The 17,774-nt window shown below is 44.5% G+C and overlaps 1 protein-coding gene across 1 annotated transcript in view; it reads left to right on the forward strand.

Annotated features, from left to right (window-relative positions):
• The first annotated feature begins 486 nt into the window (after nucleotides 1-486).
• EVA1C (eva-1 homolog C) overlaps nucleotides 487-17,774 on the forward strand; it is a 40,194-nt gene continuing 22,906 nt past the window's right edge. Inside the window, exons 1-2 of the mRNA XM_075171218.1 lie at nucleotides 487-740; nucleotides 15,921-16,117. Of these exons, the coding sequence (XP_075027319.1) occupies nucleotides 614-740; nucleotides 15,921-16,117 (324 nt within the window). The 5' untranslated portion in view covers nucleotides 487-613. The remainder of the gene's footprint in view (nucleotides 741-15,920; nucleotides 16,118-17,774) is intronic.

Genomic DNA, 17,774 nt, shown 5'->3' on the forward strand with positions numbered 1-17,774 from the left:
TGTCTTGGGAAAAAAACCAGCAGGGAAATGTTGTCACGAGTTGGGGTGTAAGTCCGGGACAGCCTTCCAACCACTGCCAAGCAGGAACGAGGGGGAAAAATAAGTTAAAAATAAAGCCCTTCGCACGGGGTGTGAAGGCGAAATCGTGCCTCTTCGCCAAGAGGGAGGTGCCGGGACCTCGAACTGCCGGGAGAAGGGTGGAGAGAGCCGGGGGAGGGCGGGCGAGGTGCAGCCGGGTCTGAGTCAGCCCGGCCCGCACGATGTGCGTTGAGGGCAGTGCCAGGCACTACGCCGCCGAGAAGCCTCTTCCCTTCCCCACCGCCCTCCTGGGCTCCCCCGCGGCGGCGGCGACGACGCGCCTCCCGGAGTCCCGCGCCGGCCGGGATCCCCTCCCGCCGCGGCCAGGGCCGGCTGCGCTGCGGCCTCGGCCTCGGGCAGGGCTGCTCCGCCCTCCTCCTCCTCCTCCTCCCGCGCGGTCCCGGGGCAGCCGGCGCTGCCCCGCAGCGGAGGGCGCCCGGCGGGCCGGGGGTGGCCGTGCCGCCAGCCGGGGCCGGCTCCATCATGTGAGGTGGCGGGTCTGCCCCCCCCGCCCCGAGCTGCCCTCTCCCGCACCATGAGGGAAGGGGATGCGGGGCAGCACCCACGCCGGAGACAGGTAGAGCCCGGGCGGCTCCTCCGCCTCCTCTCCTGCGTGATCCTCGTGTGCAGCGCGGAGGTCGCGGCGCTCGCCGACTTCTCAGGTACGGGGCGGGCCCGCCGGCGGCGGCGGGAGGGCCGGGACCGAGTAGCGGTCAGCCGGATCGCGGTGCCCGGCGCGGGGGGCTGAGAGGCGCGGCGTCAGGGCTCGGGGCGCTGCCGCGGCGGGTGGGGGGCGCGGGGGGCTGAGGGGCGCGGCGTCCGGGACTCTGCCGCGGCGGCTGGAGGGCTCGGGGGGGCTCGGCGGCGGCCGCCGGGGCAGGAGGAGGGCACCTGCGCCCCGCCCGCCGGGCAGGGGTCTGGCGGCGCTCCCGGCTGCCTGCCCTCCGTAACGCCTCGGGAGGGAAGCCGTCGTGCCCCGGCACCCCCGGACAGGCGGGGGCGTGAGGTGCCGGCGCTCTCCGCCGCGGGAGGGCCGGGGCCGCCTGCCTCCTGCGCTCCCCGGCCCGGTGGCGGACCCCGCCCGAAACAGCTCAGAAAGCTGCGTGTTGACCGGCGAGCTCCAGGCACGCCGTGTCCCGGGGCCAGGACGCGGGCCTGTACCCAGGGGAGGACGAGCGCATGATTCAGCTGCCCCGTAGCTGCGGCACCGTGTGAGGGAGGGGAGGCAGGCAGAGAGGGCTGAGAGCTTCCAGAGGGGTCAGGTGGGAAGGGACGAGAGGACGTGAGCTGTCGGTTTCTCCTCAGCTGCGCGGTGGGAAGGCTGTGCGTGAATCGGCCAGGGCCTGACCGAAAGTGCGTGGAAGTCCCTGGAAAGATTCCCACTTTCTCCTGGAGGCTTGGAGTCGGGCCCTGAGCGAGCCGTCCTTCACTCCGGTAGCGAACAAATGCTGCACTTCTCGCTGCTGGGAGAGTGTTTCGCCTCGTAGCGTCGGGATGGTGAGAGTCGCTTCAAAGTGAGCAGAGGCACTAGTTGTCATTCAGAAATCACGTATATGATCACTGAGAGGGTGCTGTGCCACTGCAAAATGAAACGACTGTAGAAACTGGAAAGATGTCCTTGTTCCCAGCAGAACGAAGAAGCAATCTTTCTTTTCTGTTCGAGAAGACTGCGCTCTTGTAACTTTTCCTGTGCTCCAGGACATCTCGCTGCTGTTAGAAAGTTATTTGGAAGAGCAGTTTCTCTCCTTTCTATATTTCGCAGTAAGCACAGCATATTCCTGGCAGTTGCAACCTTAAGGAACTGCCTCTAGGGCAGAAAGCAAACCTTACCCTTAATGAACAGAGCAGAACTTTCCAAAAGCCAGTTGAGTGCACTGGAACAAAGTTAGTATATGATTAATAGTCCAAATGTGGTGTTATGCATATTAATATAGTTCATGTTAATACAGTTCAAAATGCTGGTGATGGTTCTGTAGAAGCTATTTTTTCAGCAACAGGAAAATACAGTTTGTGATTTTATTATTGCGTCCAACTCCATAAGCCTGAACATTTCTGAGCAAGCAACCACCAAATATAAAGACCAGAATCATATACTTGGATATACTATGTTTTTCCTATTAGATTCCTTTCACATGTAAAAGTCTTTTAAATGCTTGCTATCTCATTCTTTGGTGTTTTTTTGGCTTAACTGCTGGCTTGTAGATGTTAGTTTTGGAATCACATGGTAGTTCTCCACAAGAAAATAAAATAAATGTTCAAATTTTCCCTTTCAAATAGCCGCAGAGTTAAAAAATATCCCTCTAGTTTATCTAGCAAAGTTCCTCTCACAAAAGTCCATTCACTTTTCAGGTGAAGTTATTTAGATAAGGTTATCCAAGGTACATTTCAGAAGTACAGCTGTATTCAGTGTTCATTGTGCACCGAACTTTCTGAATAGGTAGAATGACCAAGGAAAATCTCTGTCTCACCCCAGAGATCAGTATTAAAAACGTCATGCAGACAATTCAGTAAATGAGATGTAGAAAAGAAAATCAGATTCCAAAATTCTTGCCAGACTGGGACGTTTCCAGGCCTGAACAAATTCTGCTCACATTTTCTTTTTACTTTTGACATGGACGTCTAATCCAGAATGACAGCAAAGACCAAAATGTAACTGGAGCCTTTTAAAAAAAGATATCCAGAGCACACGGCAAAGTTTTCAGCTACTGGAAAAGTAGGCGCTGTGGGCCAGGAACTGTCAGACCTAAGAAGACACCCTGCAGTGCCATCCCCGGTCTGTTTAATACCTGTTAAAGAATTACAGCAAGCTCCGTAAGAGCAGTTTCAAGCTGAGCTTCTAGAATTGCTGAATTTCCTTATTTGCTCCCTCCCTCAGCAGGAACAGCGACTTGATTTTCTTAGCTCTGTTGAATTTACATGAAAACAAATCTGCCTCGTTTAAAGGGGCAGCACCCTGCAGCTGCCAAGGTGCAGGCAGCTCCTGGGGGATTATCCCTAGGGATGAGGAGCGGGGAGCTGGCTCCCCCGGCTTTACCCACCACCAGCACTTTCACTCCTCTGCAAAGGGTCAGGTCTAACCCTGCCCTTTTCAGGGTAAAGCTTCCAGGCAGCAGGTTATAGGTTTCCACGTGCAGCCCTTGTCATCGGAAAAGGAACTGAAATCTGCACCTTGAATGTGTTCTGCATGGTTTGATCTGGTACTGGGAATTTAGGAGTGCACAGAGAATTGGAAGGCCAGTTGCTTAAACTTTTCCTCCTTTTCACAGATTTCAAGCTTTTATACTCAGATTATCAGGTGCATACTTTTTTGGGTCATTGCCTTTTCCCCTCTGTGTGTTTCCAGCATCAGATCTCTACCTCGGTAGCCCAAACTCTGTTCCTCTCTCCTTCCCCCCACCCCATTCTGACAGCTTTCACTTCCCAGACTACTGTCAGATTGCAACAACTGCACGTGTAATCTTTGTTGTTCTCTTTAGGTATGTATTAAATTGTACTAGCAATTCTAACCTGCCCAGAGTCCATTTATTAATCACAAGACCTAGCTTCTTGCTTGTACCACACAAAGATGACCCCTCTTGGGATCTGTTTGATGTTTTGGAAAGGGGAACAGGGAACAGTGTATGTGGATAGTGAAGGGTTATTCTTTTTTTTTTTTTTTAATGTCTGGCTTGTGTTTATGTCCCCATTTAGAAAACTGTGGTCATTTTTTATGGATCACTTAACAGAAGCAGTGAAACTAGTACAGTATTTATCCCTCCCCTATCATAAGAGAAAGGTTGGCAGCTCTGGCTGTGAGTAGACTCTCTTCATTTGGTTATTGCAGGTCAATTGCTATTGTGGTCTTGTTATTACTCTTGCCCTTATAGGATATAGAGTTGCAGGTTCTTGTTCTCATATGTTTCTCAGTCCAGCTTTTAACTGGGAAAAAAAATTTGGTGATGGTTTTGGTTTTTTTTGGGGGGACATTTCTTCACCGTGCAATAACATTTTATGAATTGGTATGTGAATTGGTATTTTCTGGGAAGAAAAATGTTCTGAAACAAGACTCCAGCAGCAGTTCTAAATCGAACTCTGTGAGGAGGACTTAGTGTCAGTAAGCAAAATTATTTTCTCCTTTTAATAACAGGAGATATTGGAAGTAAAGTAATGTTGATACACGCAATACTTAAAGATCTGCATAATCTATTCTTCTCTAGCAGTTTGGTGGCAACAAAGAACATATTTATTAATTGAATTAGTTATTGAAAGTAGAGGTTTGCTCTGAGGTCTGCAGTTCTCTATATGATTAATTTTTAAAAGTGGAATCCAAGCATTTATGCCCAAATTTGAAACTGAAGGTTTGGAAGAAGAGAGAGAGATTTAATCCACAGATCTTTCCTTAGATCTGTATGCATATTGGTTTGATCCTACAGCTAGAGAATTTTTTTCCCCTCATGCCTACTCTTCAAAACACATCTAAAATACCTTTTCTCTGAAATATTTATTCATGTCCACAGTTTCACTCCTACTTGAAAAAGCTCTGTCCTCACATTGTTTTTCTCAGTGGTCACTTGCAGCTTTCACATTTCAGATCAGGTCTCAATCCAGGAGACTGAAGACTGCTGTGAATTTTGCTAATTTTCCAGTCTATGGGAGCCAAAATCCTAAATACTCTGGGCTCCCAGGAGACTGTCAGAAGTGAAGAGGGACACATTTTTCAAGAAATCGAGGCCACATGACAGTCGTTTCCTCACAGCTCCCCTATGTTCAAGGACTGGTTCCCAAAACAGGCAAAATAAGGAGCTGGCAAAACCAGCAAACTTCTATACTGTACTTAACTTGTATACTATACTTACACTTAACTTACATACCTACACTGGTGCTATAGAAAGCCCAACTGTCTGCTGCCACTGCTGCTGAGGGAGAGTTGGTTTTGCTGGGGATGGTGGCATTTGCTCGGGAGCGTGTACCTTCCCAACAGCAGGAGTCACTGCTCCCTCGTCTCATCCCCCTGCCCTCCTTGCTGGCCATGGGAGAAGTGCTCGGCTCTCTCCTTGGCTCTCTGGCTCCTTCTCTCACCTTTTCCCCATATGCCACAAAAGTGAGCTCTTACCCATCTGAGAACAAATTCCTTCTCTCTGGCAACACTGAGGAACACCCATTCACCTTTTTTTATACCCTTTTCCTCTTCTTCTTTTCTCCATGCTGCTTTGAACTTCGGCTTTCTGCTTGAGCTGGCCTCTTTTGCTCTCTTCATCAGTCAATCTCCCTTTCTTTACCTTAGTCCCAGCCAGGTTTTCTGGGCAGCTTTCAAGAAACGTGGCTGTAACCGAAGATCAAAAATGAAGTAACTGTGTGATTGCATAACTGGACTGAAGAATGACTTTCTGGATGTGAACAGAAAAAGCACCCACTGCTTAGGTAGAACCTTTTAATCTTCGTCCGCTGGTGTCAACTTTTCTTTCTCTTTCCAGAACAGTTCAGACAGAACTAGGCATTGCTTTAACTCCATGGACTTGACCTTCTGACCCAACAAGAGAAAACAAATGGATCTAGTGAAAAAGCAAACTCAAGTTCACCCAAGAAATATAATCTGGTCCTGTGGCCTTTCTGCATTAAAAGTTTCCACTAAGTTCTGTGGCATTCACCCATCCCAGATTCCCCCAGGCAAGAGGAAAGCAAACAAATGCTTCAAGCAAATGCTTTTGTTTGTAATAATGTGGCAGGATCAATCATGACCGACCACAATGATGCAGAGGTTTTTTTGTTGGTTTTGTGTTGGTCAGATAAAATCCTGTATAAATTATTTTGAGTCGGTTCTGTTGACTCACCGTGGCAAGCGGAGCTCGTCCTTCGACCAGGATGTTTAAAGAGGTGCTAAAAGGAGTGATGTCAATGATGCATCTTCTTGATACTGCCTTGTAAAAGTCAAATGAACATTTTTGTTGCTTTGTTTAAAGAAAAACATTTCATTTTAGAAACATGTTTCATTTCAGTAATATGGGAAGTGTGTGTCAGAAGTGAGGTTTTCTTTCAGGCCTGTCTCTGCAGTTCTCGCTGCTTTCCTGAGGAAGTGTAGCTTATGAAATCCCATTTTAGATGTGGGTTTTGCCTAGTATTTTGTGTTAAATCCGCTGATCAGATTTAATCATCCTTGTTAGAGAAGTAAAAGCTTTGGTCCTATTAAGTTCCTACACGTTTTGTGAGCGTAAGCAGCTAGGCCCTACTAGCATCCCCAAGAAAGGATGCTGCTCCAAAAGCTCTCCCGAAGTGAGTAACAGCATAGTGTGATGCTCCTACCCCTACAACAGATGTTGGGAAATGCAGGCATGAGACACATAGGAAGCCTGACTTCCTGAGCTCCGCTGCTCAGAGACCAACGTGTTTGAGTCTGTCTTTCAGATTCTTGCACCTTTCAGGCAGGAACTCTCTTTGTTCTCGCTGTGCAGATTGCTGGCACCTGACACATCGTATGTTATTTTTATTCAAAATAAATAGCAGGGATTAGGTCCCCCCTGCCTTCCTATTCCATCTGCTGCCGATACCCTTCTTAGTAAGAGAGAGCTTCCAGACAGTCTCAGCTTTATTAGAGGAAGGGGTTACAGACCTGTTCCAAATAAATACTCAGATTTTGATGCAAGTGTCCCCAGACAGAGAAAGCACTGTCTGACCAGTCACCAGTTATCAGAATTCTGTCATCTGCCAACCATAATCTACAATTAAAATTGAAATATTTTGATATATTACCAAACACAGAGAAAATAGTGTCTTAAAGGGAGCTGAAGAGCAGAAGGAGGCGTGGTTGCGCCTTATTTGTTCAGCATTGGTGAGTCATTTCATCTGAATTTCTATGCATTTTAAGAGTTTTCTTTCAAAGGTCTATTGTGTGGCTTCTGGCAACAAATTAAATACCAGCAATGTTTGGCTCTTAATTTAGAATTAATTTTAAAACATCACTCATAATATAAGACCTGATTGAAAGCCTATGGTCACTGGAAGGATTCCCAAGGATTTCACTGGGCTTTGGATGAGGGTCTCAACCCACAAATATCTGTTTTTCTTCATTGTATTTATTCTTGGATGGGAAGACAAGCATTAATTTTTCAGAATCGTTTTGCAATTTTGGACTCTTCATTTCTTCAGGCTAAAACTGAGTTGGGGATGAAGGAAAATCATCAGGCTATGAGGGTAAGGTGGGGGTTTTTTTGCTTTCTAGCTTGGACTCGCTGTGCTATAAGGCATTGTAACCCTGCAGATCTGTGAGCTGCCAGAGGATGGACTTCGTGATTCAATAGGCAAATTCCCTGATCTCTAATTTATCTGATTTTTTGAGTGTCAAATATAAATGGGAATACAAAAAAATGCAGAGTTTGAGTTAGACTTCTGTTTGCGAAACGAAACCTCTGTTTTGTTTTCTGAGGAGCTGGCAATGAACAGTCCCCCTCCTCCTCAGGTTTGCATGGGGGTTCAAGTTCATAAATCCAAGTTTTCAAATGAGTGTTTTCCTCTAGTCCCTGAGGTTCTCCTTCTTGCAGTCTTTGAGAATATTATAACTTTGCTGTCTCTTGGGCATAATGATTCACTCATTCTGTCTCCAGAAGCAGTTGCCGCCCGCTGAGCCTTTCTCTTGTTGCTTCTTGTTAATGGCACTGGAAGAGGCTACTCTGTCTCCAATCAACAGAAGGATTTTTTGGCAAAGGCAGAAAAGAGCTTCACAGTCTCCCTTAACAGTGTTGTACCTCTTGTCAGCATCTTAGGATAGGAGGGAGAAAATCTTCCCTTTCTACTGTAATAGTTCCATATTAAGTCCCAGGACAAGTGTTTGCCCCTATGGCTTCGTGGAATAGCTAAGAGAAGTAAACTGACCGTAGCATGGGGTTTACTACAGACCAAAATCTTTGGGGATCAGTACTAGTTTGCCTCTTCCTAACACAAGAAGGGAAGAAGGAAATAAAAAGAGAAAGTGAGTGAGAAAAAGGAAGTGCATAGGGATCTCTGATTTCCTCAGAAAGCCATTGGGATACAACGAAAATAAGCATCACTCCTAGGAGACAACGCAAGGGAATATGAAACTGTAGGTCTGAAGGAAACAGAACAGCTGTGGCAGGATATGAGAGAGAGAATAGGCATCTGGTCTCTGCGAGAGCAGGATTCATGGATTTTCCCACGCTGCAAAAATTTAATACATAAAACTGCAAGTCTGAGCTGAGTGGCATGGATATGAAGAGGTTGTGTGGTTCCTGGAGAAACAATGCCCATTTGGCATAACCAAAAAGTTACAGGAGGTCTATACTTTCTTCATGATGCCTTGGTTTTGTTTTTCTAAAAAGACCTCGTGGCTTGGCTTCTCGCATGTGCTGCTGCTGGCTGAATTAACCCTGTTCACATTCTAGAGTTTGAATGTATTCTTACACTGAATTACCTGCTGGTTACCTGGGTCCTTTCTCTGGCTTAAGTGGAACCAAACTGTTGCTTAATTTGACCCTCAGATTTAGCAGACAGTGAGAGTTAGGTTCAGTAAGATGGTTATGATCCACGTTATGATCCATGAGGTGCGACTACGAGCGAAAAAATTAAACAACATTTCCTTAGGAAAGCGCATATGTTGATAAAGCAGTTCATAGAAAACCTGACTGATGACTTCATCACCGATGCCTGTTTTGATTGCCATACTATGCCGAAAGCATTTTCACTTTTAACTTAAGCATTTTCTTATTGAAGGCTTAATCCTTCATCTATCATTAAGGCCAGTGAAAACAAATTGCTCCATAGGCAGCAGGCTGATTAACTCTCCAGTATAAGTATGCTGTCTCTTCAGCAGCCAGTTGACTTTTAGCATTAGTCAATTAGATTGAGTTGGAAGTGACAGTTCTTTCTTTGACCTGTGAGCTCAGGCTTCAATTTTCATGAAACTCGTAGGAACTTTATTTCTTTGAGCCCTGTACCCCTCAGGTTTGAAACTGGCCATTGAGCTTAAAAGTTGTTGAGTTGAGTAAGGGAATGGCAGATGGACAGAGATCATGATCTCATAAGCTTCATCTCCTTTAGAGATGGTCAACTGAAAACTCTTAAGGACTGATGCTAAGAAAAGCAACAGCTTTGGATGCTCTGAAACCAAACTAGACATTTGGTTTATCAGTGAAACTAAATTACCACTAGTTTTTCCAAGTGAACATCTATCCCCACATCAAAAAGGTTTAGGTAATTTAAGAAATACAGTGATTATACAAAAATTATTTTCCTTGCATGGCAAACCAGCTTTTCATGCCATCTCCCACAGTACAAGCAAAAGAATGAAGTCAGTAGGGTAGCAGTCACTTGTAGAGAATATGAGTGTTGAGAGGAATAGTGGAAAAAGGCACACTGAAAAAAACAAGCAAGGGAGGGAAATTAAGTCAAATTAGTGACTATGCAAGAAAGCATATATTAAGCAAGTATGGATTTTTATGTGTATCCGCTGAGTGAAGCTGTTACACTTATTTCTGAACAGTGAGTAGAATAAACAATGCTTCTGCCTAAGGGTGTTTCTTACTGATAAAAGACTGTAAGACCAAGTCTAGTTAGAATGACTCAAACAGTATGCTGACAAGGCACTTGGATGAAAAAGAATAAAAAGATGGGGCAAGAAACAATAGCGTTGTGAATTTTAGAAACAGTGTCTTTCCTGGATAACATTTTGCCCTCTGTCACGATTACTAATTCTAAAAAAGAGCTACCACGGAAGGAACTTGCAGACAACCAAGGTAAGAGACTAAAGAGAATTACGAGAGGCAGATCCTTGCTTCTATGAACAGAGCCAAATAGGCACTGTCATGTCCGCACAGACAGCCCGGCTCTGAAAGCGGTGATGGTGCAGTAACCCTGAACAGCATGGTCTGTGGCGTGGCTGCCTCTAAAGACCAGTGGAGGGTGTGGCAGAGGGGATGGGGGAGGAAACTTAGGGGTTAATTTCTCTTCAATGCTTCCTTCACAAACCAATGGAGAAAATATTGCTGGAGAAGTACTGCAGCTGGATCCCAAATACCAATAAATACCAGATTGATGCTTCTAATGGTGTTTGTAGTAGAGTTTATCAACAATTCTGTTATCACCGCATGAGATCTCTTCCTTCAAACTTGCCAATCTTGCTTGTGTATTTTTAATGACTGTTGGCACAATTCTTCATAAGACGGCGGGAGCTGATGTGCATTTACCGAATGGATTAGCCTTCTGGGACTCCCACAACAATATGTGTGCTATTTCAATCTATTTTGATCTAAAATGGATTTGTATGTCTTTAAAGTGAGCTAGCAAATTGCTGTGCTAATTAAGCTAGATTGAACGATGCACAGGAACTAATATTACTAAACCTGTATTTGAAGGCCCGATTCTGAGAATCCTCGTAGGCTGTGTGCTACTCAGCTTCAAGGTCTAAAAATACTACATTGCAAAGCTGCTCTCTTGCCAAAAAGACATTACATCAGTCAACGCTGAGATTGCATTTAATATGTGCTAGGCATTAGACTCACAGCTTGAAATGCGGTTCCCCTTGATGCTTCCATATGGTGAGGTTCATGCTAGTGCAGTGAGGCTGGACAGAATATACACATTTCTTTTTTACTCTAATGCTGACAATGGAAAAAGGGCCTTAAGGCCTTGTGTTAGCATCCTCCACTATAAGGAATAAATCCAGCAAATCTGAGTACCCTGTACTGTCTTGTGCCATACACAGGAGGCGTAATACATTTCTTGGCTGACTGCTTCCAGGCTTTTTGGTAGTCATATTTTTTTAAACTGAAACTTCCCCAGTTCCCAGTTTTTCAGTGTTTTTAAGAGAAAAAAAAATTCTTTCTGGATTTTCATACCTTCAGGTTCATCACTACCATTATTGTTGCTATTCAAAGCAATAATGCCAGGAGCAAATGGTGAGTATAAAAACTATAACCTCTTAAGAGCTCTGTTTCACACAAAGAGGTATCTGTTTACAACCTTTACTCTCTTAGGCCAGTTATTTTTGTCTGTCATTGTTATTACAGTTTATCAGTCCTCCTTTGCAACAAGAAGTGATCAGTAAGGCTTAAAGCTTTGTTCAGCTGCTCAGCCTCAGTGTTTTGTGTGTTTTTCTGGTGCTATGTTTTTTTAGTTGAAGTTCTTTGTCAACACAGTGGGTGCTGTGACTAATTTGGCTAATTCTGGAAGAAAGGATTACGCTTGGATTCTGCATTGGTGTTTTGAGTCTCAGTAAAAAGTTACAATGAGTGAGTAGTCTGGTTTATACAGACAGTTGGGTGGGATGATACCTTCTGGCCTTCAAATCAATGGGATCTGTTCATTGCCGTATGATTCAGGCTTAACTTCTGAGCCAGTCTGTAACGTCTTGTACATGATTTTGTATGCAGAGCACCCCATACATTGCTTATGAATGTGTGTCTTGGATAAATGGGAAAGCTCCTGGTGGGGCTTTCACACAGAGGCGTAGAGATGTTATTGGGACACTGCAGTATTGCCAAGTTTTTCTAATTTGAACAATTCTCACAGTAGTTGACTTTTTTTAATGAAGTTTTATATTGTTTTAAAGAAGAGTGACATTTATTATTTTTGAAAAAAGAAAGAGGAAATTTATAGTTCTCCTCGTTGCAGAATAACGCTTGAAAAAGTGACTGCCGTAGCTAAACACCACCTCCTCCTCCATCACCCAACAGCCCAGAAAAGAAAGAGAAAAAACCCAGCATTAGGTTTAAAACATTAAGTCATCTAAGGATTTTTATAGGGTCTGCTTAAGATTCTGTTTGCTCAGGGTAAGAAACCCCATAACTCACAAGTCCTTCTGGTTTCCCAGTCCAGGCGCACACAGAGCCATGACCTCCCTCCATCCACGCTGGGGCAAGCCGCGGTAGTGCTCCAGCCCTCCCTGTGCCCGGCTTTCCAGGGGGAGGGAATCTCCTCATGTGCTGGCCGGAGAAGAGCTAGCAAGTACTTCCCTGGCACGCAGGGGACCAGGACTTGGAGGTGTGTTGTAGTCCAGGCACAGCCTCTAGCTCCCATATTAGATATTTAAAAAAAAAAAGTGTTCTCAGAATTCACAACTAATAGATATTGATTAATTAAAAAAATACAAAAGGAGAGATTCTGAACAGCAAATAGTGCCCTGAAGTGCCTGTAGCCCAGGCGATGTGCTGGGCTGGTGCCTGAAAGTGAGACAATCCTGCTGGCTGATTTGGACAGTGACACCACCCTGCTGCCTATTTTGGATGACCTGATTTAATTGCGCCAGTTGAGAGAAATGCAGAAAAGGAAGCACGCCTCAGAAAGAGTGACAGACCCATTCAACTGTTACAATGCCCTCTCTCCTGATAATCACGGCTGTTATTAATTGTAGAGATAAGAACGTATTTTTCCCCTAACCTTACATTGTCGTTCAGCTAAATTTTCTGCCTTGAGGGAAGTGTGTTTCTGTACAGAATTTGGTAAACAATATAGGGATACTCATGGTCTCAAGAAGACGAAACTTTCTAGCAGGGTGACTACAAGGCCACGCTTCCCAGGAAAGGAGGGAAAGCAACTGGAAACTGCTCCCTCCTGCGCAAGCACCGCTCCGGGACCGAGGTGAGAGGCGGCAGCTGCTGAGAAAACTTTATTCCCTTGCTGAGCGCAGGGCAGGCAGCGCGCCGGTACGTGCAGAGGGCCAGCATGAGGACAGGAAAGAAGCTGGAGTTTTGCAGGGAAGAGCAAGAGGAAATCGTGACTTTTTGAGTGGGAATTCTTTCTCAGCATGGGCGGTGAGCTGCCCAGTTGGCACCGCTCTTTGCAAAGGGCTGACCGCTCCACCTGTGTCTACGTCGCCTGTGTGTGTAGTAATAAAAAATGCGGGTTTATGTGGTCTGCCATGTGAGACAAGCAATTTAGATACTAGTACGTCACCACTTCTCTTATCAGAGAACATTAGGTTTCAGCCAATTTCCATTACTATTTTTATCCTTTATTGTGTGCAAATACACAAGGATTTTAATAACAGCAGAGTCATTTTAAATGCCGCTTGGAAGGCCGGAGAGCGTGTTGTCTTGTTCTCACCAGTCCATCGAATGCTATTTTTACAAGTGAACCATATTGCTTATACAGAATCGGAGCAAGTTTTTTATAAAGGCATTTTTTTAAAGGATTGAATAGTTGCAATTGTTGGAGAAAGGTGCTTAGATACTGGATTAGGAATTTGCAGGATCAAAGTAGCAGTTAAGATGCCAGGGAACACATCCAAATCACAACATAGCTGATATTCTTTAGGGAATACTGGGCTGTTTTGTATACAGCACTCTTGGCTCCAAGTAACTTAAAACCTGAAGAATTGAAGTGATTACAAATATCGGGCTAAATCTTTCAAGGTGTTGAGTGCCCACAACTCACGTTGGGCTGCATACTCTTTTACACTGTAGCCCTTTATGCTATGATGGCAATGTCAAAGGCACTCGGCGGCAGTAAATGCCACTGGAGGCCCCATTACAGTATGGGACCGTAGCAAAGTCGCTTAGGTGCAATTGGGCATTCGGCCCATTTTCCTGGCAGTACTCATCACCTTTCAGGAGCAGGCTGACAGAGGAGTGGCTCTGGCAGGAAAGCTCGATTATTTGTGATCTCAATTACACTGAAAATCTAGGGAATGGATTTGTTTTGTTTTTTTTTTTTTTTAACCTGTGAGAAGCCGCGGGGATTTCTGCTGGGCTGGTCTCCTTGAGATCTAGACTGCAAATACAGGGCATGAAATTCTCTCCATCCTGATTTTGGTGCCAGGGCTCAGACTGAGTTCAAGGAGGTGAGGAACTCGCCTCCATCTTTGCTGCCCTGGAAGGTGCACCTGGCTGTCTCCCGTCCTCTCTTGGGCTTTAGATGAGGAACAGCAAAGACAAGAGCGGAGCAGGCTTCTCTTTCTCCAGACTTAGCAACTGATAGGGGAGCTGGATTTTCCTAGCCAGTTGCACAGCTGGAGCTGGAAAAGATGCCAGAGAACTGAAATACTTTATTTTCATATCATTTACTTGGAATACTTAAATTTCTATTAAAAAAACTTTTTTTAAATTGCTCGACTTTGGTGAAAGGTTTAAAAAGGACAAAAAGTGTGAAAATTAAATGGCCTGAGCAAACTCTTTTTCAATATTTTCTTTGAGAAAGCTAATTTTTATTTTAATGATACAAAAAACTTGTGGTTCTAGTTCTGATTCAGCCACCAAAACAAGAAAATATGGTTTGTTTTTTTTTCTTTGTTATACTTAACAGTAATAATGTTGGTGTCACCACAATGGGGTAAGCAAGGCTTCTGAGGAGAAGATACTAGCTTTCGTCTTTAATTAGACCAATTATATGTTTGGAAAAGAGGTAAAGATAGGAAAATTATAATTTTTGAAATTAAAAAGATACGTATATAATCATGGTCTCAGTTGTAAAACTTCTACAAATCTTTTCTCAAATCAGTGGAAGCTCTTAGTGCTTTCTCATTACTTAATATGTTGGGTTTGGAGAATTTTGTTTGGGTTTTTTGACATGAATGTGGATGAACTTGCTGTTCTAGAAGTTGGGAATTGATTTTAGAGAGAATTATACAGAATTTAATGCATGTAGAAGAATAAGGAAACTATTCAAATGTAGTTACTGTATGCATATTAATAAAAAGTTTGGCTAATAGTGGAAGAATTAGAAAACAGATTTGCTTTGATTGTAGTATATTGGGTTGTCATAAAACTCATGGGGAAAAAAGTGGTTTTGAGTCTAATTTCCACGTGTTTATGGATGAGGGATGAGGAAGGATACTGCTTCATTTGTAGACTGGTATTTTGTATCCTTTATTTCTCCTGTCCCTCACGCCTCTTCTTCGCCTTCACCCACAAACCTTTTCTGCCTAAGATAGATTTCAATCAAGTGTGACGGAGTGGTAGAGATATCACAGCTTCGTAAGTATAGGTGAGGAAAGTCTTTGAATTAAATTACCCCTCATAGTTTCCCATCACAATGGCTAATTTGTAATGGTCAAAGGTAGCAGCCTGCATGTTTCCATTGAAGTATTCTGCGGAACAGATAGAAGGGCAGTAGGAGATTAAATTTATAAATATTTGTGGTGATAACAGAAAACTTGGCTAAAGAGACAGTACACCATGAAATACAAATAGGAGAGAGACAGCTGTCATTAGCTCTGCTGCTCATGGACTTATTAGGAGATGCAAATGGATGGACAGCTGGTACGGGTGGACAGCTGCATTCAGATCCTACCTCTCCTTCTGCTGGTAACACCGACAAACTCTTTACCAAATACAGAATTCTGTATGTCTTGCTTCTGCGTTTCTGTCCAGCACCTACAGTGTCCAGCAGTTATGGACCACCTTTCCTCTGTTATCCTAGCGTCTGATTCACTGATACAGAGGGAATGACTTTTATTATCACTTGCGTGAAACACAACTGCCTAGGAGCCCAGAAGTGCAAAGCATCCGTTTAAGAGGAGGTGTAAGGAATACCGTAGCCAGCTGGAATGCAAGAGTCTCTCCCGCAAAACCAAGTAATAGCCCTTCCAACTTCTGCAAACACGCCCTGGGATTGTTAGCAACCAGGACTGGCAAGGGCCTGAGCCCGTTTATTGTCTCTGAAATGACATCTCCGACACAGTGCCGCTGCTGGGGTGCTGGCAGGGCTCTGACTCACTGCCACGCGACCTCTTGTTTTCCAGACCTGAGCGTTACTAGCATGTAAAGGTTGACCCATTCACAGAACCATGTGGTATGGCAGCGGGCCACACGTATAACCTTGACTACAGTGCCCTTTCCAGAGACTGATTGTGGTTTTCTTATTATCTAACGAGCTTGTCATTTCCTGTACTAGTTGTAACAGAGCTGAATATTTTCTAGGTTACCTAACCAAACTTCTGCAAAATCATACTGCCTATGCCTGCGATGGGGAATATTTGAGTCTGCACTGTCCTCGGCATTCAACAATAAGTGTTCAGTCAGCGTTTTACGGGCAAGACTACCACATGTGTAGTACTCAGGAGCCTGAAACCAGGATGACAGAACCCATAAACTGTGTGGCACCCACCTCTTTGCAGGTATCGCACGTTGTAAAGGTTCTTAATGCACAGAATGTTTTTAATGGTTTCCATTCGGTGAGAGGTGCTGTGTGAAAACGGCAAGCGTTCTCAACGTTGAATGAAATGACATTGTGTCTATGTCAGTTTACCATCAAAAGTATTACAACTGAAAGGATTTGTCTGGCCAGCAGGATATTACCATAGGATTGTGAAAACTTTGTAAATTGCCTTCTATTTTGATTGCCTTGCTTTTGAAACCCCATTCTCAAAGTTCCCTAAAATATGCAATTCCCTTCTAATCAAGGGCTGGTCATGACTGAGCAGACCAGTCTTAATCCATCACACAGGCCTCCTTGTCACCAGGAGAGGATACAAATATTGGACAGAGCTGGGTTGCAAATCCACTGAATAAGATGGGATTCTGGCTGGCATTTGGCTGGCTCCATGCCTATCTTCACTCTGAAAAGGCACCATGACAGCTAAACAGCAGATCCTAAGCCCTTCTGCAGATGCCTGCATTTCCGTGAATACATGATTTCTATCAGTAATATCCTATGGTTTGTTTGCTGGGCCCGCTTAAATATAGCTTAAAATGATTTATACTTCATAAATTATTACTTTCTGCTGTGGAGACTTTTGTAACAAGTCGTAGAAGGTCTGACTTACACTGCCATCAAAGGCTTGTTTCATCATAGTGAAAATGCCCAGTGTTAGGCCAAATTCAGTAAACCATTGCAAAAATGAGTAGTCAGTGGAATCTGAACATGTTCTGTTGGTGAAGCTGTTGTAAATGCTCTACAGAAGCCTTGATAAGCTTGCAACATTTGTGCTTGCAGCCGACACATTGCTTCTTGACAACAGGGAACGTCTGTTCCCACCACTAGTGAGTTGAAGAGTTTTACGGAGTGGTTTGGCGGTAATATCCTCTCTCCAGAAACAATATTAGGGCAGTTTTGTAAGTGTGGCTTGCCCATGCTGTACTGCAACTTCTGAAGACATTCCAGGCATGACCTATGGGCCATGTGAAAGTACATCTCTCCACCAAGAACAGTAGGCCAGATGCATCCTTGATGTCATTTTACTGACTACAGTGAAGTGACACCAATGATTATTCTGGGCTTGTGAGTGCCTTTGTGAGGTCTCCATGGACAGTTTTTTCCCTTGGGTGTAATAAACGCAGCATGGGATAACTGTTGTATAAACTATCATCATCGTTCAGGCACTGTCACTGATCAAAGGCATGAAAGCATTTTGACAAGGCCACGAACATGAGATACACGAATGCTCTGCATCTCAGGGAGCTCCGGTTCTGTCAAGGAGAAGAGACACATCCTGTAAACCAATTTCTTAGAAAAGAGCACCGGTGATCTCATCCCTCCTCCCCTTCCCTTTGGAATCACATCTGCAGTCTGCATAATCGGGCATGATGCTACCCTGCAGCCGGGAGGAAGCATAACAGGCATTTTTTACAGTGACCTCCTATTAAAAGGATCACTGCAAAGTTAGATCTGTTTCGAGATATTAACAGCCCAGTGCTCTCTCATTACGAGTATCATTGTTTGCTTTTGTGGTTGCGTGTTTTTGCACAGCAACGTGATAGAAAACACGACTGCTGTTTGCATTAAGTAGGAGAAAATACAAACAGATGCACAGGAGATGATTCAGCTCAGGTGCA

Source organism: Calonectris borealis, chromosome 1 (assembly GCF_964195595.1).
Source record: "Calonectris borealis chromosome 1, bCalBor7.hap1.2, whole genome shotgun sequence".
Taxonomy (NCBI): Eukaryota; Metazoa; Chordata; class Aves; order Procellariiformes; family Procellariidae; genus Calonectris; species Calonectris borealis.